This window comes from Akebia trifoliata, chromosome 15 (genome assembly GCF_017979445.1).
Source record: "Akebia trifoliata isolate Shusen 1 chromosome 15, ASM1797944v1, whole genome shotgun sequence".
Lineage (NCBI taxonomy): Eukaryota > Viridiplantae > Streptophyta > Magnoliopsida > Ranunculales > Lardizabalaceae > Akebia > Akebia trifoliata.
In genome coordinates, this window is record NC_141389.1 from 43,567 (window position 1) to 49,691 (window position 6,125).

The 6,125-nt window shown below is 34.1% G+C and overlaps 1 protein-coding gene across 1 annotated transcript; it reads right to left on the reverse strand.

Annotated features, from left to right (window-relative positions):
* Positions 1–3,159: 3,159 nt before the first annotated feature.
* Positions 3,160–5,009, reverse strand: LOC147383701 (large ribosomal subunit protein eL30). The gene is made up of 5 exons (XM_086424727.1): positions 4,863–5,009; positions 4,630–4,735; positions 4,448–4,549; positions 3,494–3,562; positions 3,160–3,375 (listed from the first exon to the last, which is right to left on the reverse strand). The coding sequence occupies exons 1-5, from the start codon at positions 4,881–4,883 to the stop codon at positions 3,335–3,337; spliced, it is 339 nt and encodes a 112-aa protein (XP_086280853.1). The 5' UTR covers positions 4,884–5,009; the 3' UTR covers positions 3,160–3,334.
* Positions 5,010–6,125: the final 1,116 nt, after the last annotated feature.

The following is a 6,125-nucleotide window of genomic DNA, read 5'->3' on the forward strand; positions in this document are numbered from 1 at the left end:
ACATACTTTTCCAGTGAATTCTTTACTTTTATAATCAACGTATTCATTGATAGATTAGCAATAAGATCGTTGATACTTGATTGTAAAACTCAATTTCACATCTCATCTCATCCATGCCAGATATTGAGTCGTCTCAACGAGTTTTTCGATACGTTTGAGATGTCTCATTAAAAAAAAAAATGAACATGAAATTTTATATCTCGTCCAAAAATTTGACTTGTATGTCCGTCTCGTTGATGCCTAATACTGAGACACCTTGGGCAATATGTCTTGGTCTCGAACAAGTTTTGAAACCATAAGTTGATAAGACAAAATCACTGATATTTTTATCAACAGATTCATAGATTATAATCGGAATAGTGTACCAAAATCGGAATTTTGTCATATTCAAGGCACAAAAATGGAGATTGGGTGAATCTCCAAATCATGCATTAAATATGTTGAAATTTCGTTTTTGGTACATTGTTCATTTTAATTCTCAAAACATGCACACGATACATTATTCACTTTTTATGTGTCTACGAACTTGTAAATTTATCACTTTTAATATCTATGACTTCGTAAGTTCATTGCTTCTAAACTTACGAGTTCATATATGCATAAAAGTGAACAGTGTACCGTGTGCATTTTTTTGTAAATAAAATGAGCAATGTACTGAAATCGTAATTATAACAAAAGTCATGCATGTTTTCGTAAATAGAGTTTCACTCTATTAATTTTGAGAGTTGTTATTGGCACCCCAACTTTTACTTATTATGCTCCAAGTAAAATAAATAAATCAATGGTTGAGAATAAGTAAAAGTTAGGGTGCCAATAGCTGCACTCCTTTTCTTAAGATAGATTTCAAATTTTGGGTTTAGGATTTTATATGAACCTAATCCTATAATTGTAAAAAGTTGTTTGAATGTATTATAGTGATTTGTAATGTAATAACTTTTGTAACATTTGTTTAGTGGGTATTACTCTTTAATTGGGGTGTGATAAATAATTTAAGAAAATGAGACGAAATAAGTTAGGATTCGATAATTTGAACAAGGATAAATTCTTAAATAGTTACAAAAGTTTTCAATATTTCCAAAATGTTGTTAATGTTGACAAGTTGATAACATTCTGTCAATATTGTGTTTAACATTTTGAAAATACCAAAAACTTGGGTAATTATTTGGGAATTTACCCTTTGAACAACCCCAGCTAAATACATATATAAAAAATAGTGGTGTTGTTTATATGTTTTCAAACTGTTGCCTTTGGGCTTGTATGAGAGACAAGCAAAAAAGTAGGAGCTTTCTCTTTATAATCCGAAGGCACAGGACGAAGCATTCCATTGGAGAGAGATAATTTTGGCTTGCACTGGCTTCCATTATGGACCAAGCATTCTACAGTTTTCTCCAATCAGCATTCACCACTATTAACTCAGAAAACTTTGCTTGACTGTCTCTACAAAGATATAAGTTTCATTTACTTAAATAGTGCAACTCAGTAAACTTGTAATGGCTTGCTATCATCACAAACAAAAAGATCTTTAACTACACTCGCTCAACTAAAGAAAGAACTGAAACTATGGGAACTAGGAACAAGAAGTTGAGCTGGCACAGAAAAGCGACCTCTCTCAATTGTGGCTTTCGAAGGGCCATATGAGCTACAACAATTCATTGTCCACTTAGGCAGTGTTTGGATTGAGAGAAATGAAGAGAAGAGAAAATAAATGAATTTCTCTACAGTTCTCCCCTTTGGATTGTTAAGTGAGGAGAGAAAACAAAAAAGATGGATTTTCTCTCTCCAAAAATGGAAAGAAGAGGAGAAATGGAGAGAAATCCTTTTAAAATATTTTAGAATGCTAACTATACCCCTAGATCTCTTTTAAGATATTTTAAAATTTCAAAACTATCCCAAGTTCTCTCTTGTCAATCCAAACATGGTGGAGAAAAATTGAATTTCTCTTCTCTTCTCTCCACTTCTCTCAATCTAAACACAGCCTTAGGGTCTGTTTGTTATAGATTTTTTTTGTGATTTTTAGGACTTTTGAGTCAAAAAACTTCAGCAGCTTTTGTGAGAAGCCCAAAACTAGGTTCTAAAGAAGCCTTGCTGGGGCTACTTTCGCACTAGAGTCACTAATAGGAGCCAACACTGAAAAATGTATGGGTCATTCTTTTTAACTCATCAATTAAACAACAGAATTAATTCGACCTCTCTCTACTACCTTTTCACCAGCTTTTATAATAAACACAAATTTCTTGGAAGCAGCTTCCCACAAACTCTTAGAGCTTCTAATTCTCCTAGACACAGAATCTTGAAGCAGGAGAAGCAGAAGCTAGAATCTGTAACAAAGAGACTAGTAACCCTACTTGTTCAAGTGGAGAGAAGCCTTTTTTTTATTTTTTATTAAACCCCAACTTCTGTTGGAAGATTTTGCCCCCACATAGCAAATTTATAACCCTCTCCATGATTAATTGGTGCTTGTTTGTTTAAACGCTCCTTCCCAACAATCATCCCAGTCTTGTGCAGAGACTTTGTGAATGTGGGATTCATGCAAGGAAACATGATTGTATAGGCCATATTACTAGAAGAACTATCAAAATATCTCTACTTAAAGATTGTCTTACAAAGAGACATGTAAAATAACATTTTCAAAAAAGCTTTGAAGATGGGTAAATTTTTAGTGAAAATATTTGAGATACCACCCTATGTTATAAAACTATTTGAGTGATAACTAACTCCTTCACCACCTTCGCTTATAGACTAATGAAAAATGACCAAAAAACTATTTGAGATTATTTTCCAAAACCAATCATCTTCAACCTCTTGGAAGATAATGATAGTGACAGAATGATGATCACCATCTTCATTCCCATCCTCCAAGAAGTTGAAAAAGCTTGGGTTCTAAAATATATATAACAAGGGCTTTCAAGCCATTTTTCATTAGTCTATAAGAGAAGACCAAGGACACAAGGCAAGTCATTAGCTCTAAAACATTATGCGGATTTTTAAGGTATTTCACCAAATAATGCTTCCATGCTTTCCAACTGAGAAACACACCTCACATTTTTTTTCCCTAAAAGAAAGGAAACCAAGACTTTGCAAACAATTTGAAGCCTAAGAAGGGTATGAACAACCCACAATTGCAAACAAAAAGGGCCATTTCAAGCACAATTCAATCTCAGATAACATTGTCTTATGAATCAGAAAATCAATTTCTAGCCAAATTGTTCTCGCAAGAGTCGAACACCACCAAAATTTGAATAATAAACAAAAAAGAGCAACTCCATCACAACCATATTGTTATAAAAGAAAACCTAAGCTGAAAAAAGTACATTAGGGGTTATCCCTCCTTGCCTCACTGATCACCAGGGATGCTCTTAATGATATCAGAATCACCTATTAAGAAGAAATTTCATTTCAACACATTATCTTTAAAAAAAGGACTGAAGTAAAGCTAATAATAAGCAAATAAGATAATTAAAATTTATTAAACCAATATCAAAGCATAACCTACCCGGATCAATGATACTGAGGCAGCATACCCGATAATATTTTCCACAAGCAGTACCCAAGTCGACATTGTCTACAACAAGCACAAAAACACAGCTAAGTGAAAGAATATCTTTGAAATCAAGATTTGGGCAAAGTGAAGCTATTTAATAATCTTTTTCCATTCCAGTTACAGCTTACAGATTTTATGGAAATATAATCAATAGAATGAAACTCTTCACAAAAATCTTTTCAAATAATAATGAAAATGCTTTAATTTTTTTAAGAGCTACTGTTGGAACTTCAACTTTTACTTATTACACCCCAATTAAAGATTAAAACACACTATACAAACAATTTCAGTAGTCATAAAACAATTATGATTAAGCTCATATAAATTCCTAAACCCAAGAAATAGAAATCTATCTAGCCAAAAAAAAGAGCACTTCTATTGGCACCCCTAACTTCTACTATTCAGTTATTCTCACCATGGTTTTAAAACTCATTTTGGCGTCTCGTCTCGTCCATGAACGAGACCGAGTTGTATAGGATGAGTTTTCCAATATGTTTGAGTTGTCTCGTTCAACAATGCGAAAATGAACCATGGTATTATATCTCGTCCGATGTGTTTGACTTGTCTATCTGTCTTGTTGTGTGGACAATATTGTACGAGTTGTCCCGGTCTCGGACAAGATTTAAAACCATGTTCTCAACCATTGACTTATTTTCTTTATTTTTAATTGGGGTTTAATACGTAAAAATTGGAGTGCCAATAGCAGCTCTGTTTTTTCCAGGAAACATATCCAGCAGTTGATAGGCATGTGATAAATATGATGGAAAACAAGAAATTCCAACAACCAAGAACTCAAGAAATCTGAAACATAGAAAGAGAATCGGATCTGGAACAAATTCCACAAAAACAAAAAATGGGAACACATTAGTATAGAATATAGATAATGATTTTAGTAGGAAAACTTACTGCCATTGAAGTGATGAACCCCAATCTTGGCCAACATAGCATAATACTCTATCTCAGACTTACGAAGAGGAGGGCAGTTGTTCGCTATGATTATCAACTTACCTGCCATTAACCCATTATGAATTATGATGAGGCACCACAAACAAAATAAAAATGATTAAAATGATCAAAATGTAATGTACCTTTGGAGCTCCTGAGAGATTTGAGAACGGTCTTGTACCCAAGCGTGTACTTTCCGCTCTTCATAACGAGAGCCAACCTATTGTTGATGCTCTCATGGGTTTTCTTCTGCAATTTTTTTTATAAAAGAACAACATGGTGGGAATGAGGCAATCGTTAAGTTTCGACTTGCAGAGATCGAAAAATCTGAGCAAGTTTCAAGAAAAACAAAAAAAAAAAGATGGACAGTGCTTACGGTCTTCTTTGTGGCTACCATTGCTACTGCTGCTTAACTTACCAAGCGAACAACGATTGGACTTCCAGGAAACTGAAACCCTAGGGTTCTAATCCATGGGCTCCTTTAATCGTTTTTATATCACATGCCACTATGACTTAGGTTTCTGTATGGGAGTCCAACGTATATTGACTTAAATGCCCTTTTCTTAAACTCCCTTGATTTCCCTTCCCAAAATCAGTCATTTTCAACTTAACTAATTGGTCTTAAGTTTTAATCCTAAAATCTTCTTTATGTACAATTATCGATTCTTAGTTAGAAAAATCAAGGGTTTCTACAATGACATTGAGAATAATGAGTTGAAAATAGAGATTAAATGAGGTTCATTCTAGAGGTCAAGACCTTCAAGATGAAATAATTTTAGGATTGTCTTTGATCTTAAAGACTATCTTCTTCAATCTTCATATCTCTAGACCTTGCCCAATATGATTTTCAAATAGGAGGATAAATTATTTTTTTATATATAAAAAAATCATTGGTTTTCTAATATACATTGAAGAAAATGGATTAAAAAGAGGTTTAACCTAGATACTACAACTTGAAAATGACTGATTTTGAAGAGAAAAATCAAAGGAGTTTTGCTAGAGATTCATTTAAGTCATTTTATATTAGTGTCTATTACAAAACCTAGGTTAAAGAGGGCATGAGTCATCGGATTTGTTAAGATTCATCTCATTCAAAAATGAAATAGAGAGAGAGACTGAAAGGGGTCCATATCTCACTTTTGAGATGACTTGTCCATCCGTCTCATTGGTGGATGATACCTAGACGAATCGTCACGGTCTCAGACTAGATTGAAAACCATGCCGGTCACTAGTTAGTTAAAGCACTGTATCTCTATATTTGACCTAAATGGGAAGCATTTTTTCCCCCCTTTTCTTCCACCTAGCTGAAAATCCACCAAGCATAAACTTGTATTTCTTTTCATGTACTCATACTCAGCATATACTCAAGTAAGGATTATGTTTCTAATCACAAACAGGTACCTTGCTGAGACTTGACCATCATGAGTGCCATAATTCACAAGGAAGGAGTGCTCTCCATGGGGGAAAGTCAATTGGACATGGAAAGGGGGTGCGGTGGGCAGACCACTTAAGTTTACGAGAGAACATATGCTGGTGAGGTACAGAAATGGTGCACCCTCCCCAAAGAATTGGGCGGTCCCAACTGTGGAAAGTTGAAAATTTATGATTGTGGTTAATAGTAATTCTATCTGAGAATAGG

Coding starts and splice junctions, on each gene's coding strand:
- LOC147383701 (XM_086424727.1), bottom strand. CDS start 4,883: ATGGTAGCCACAAAGAAGACC. Junction 4,736..4,862: donor TGGTAGCCACAAAGAAGACC/GTAAGCACTGTC, acceptor AAAAAATTGCAG/AAGAAAACCCATGAGAGCAT. Junction 3,376..3,493: donor CCTCAGTATCATTGATCCGG/GTAGGTTATGCT, acceptor TCTTCTTAATAG/GTGATTCTGATATCATTAAG.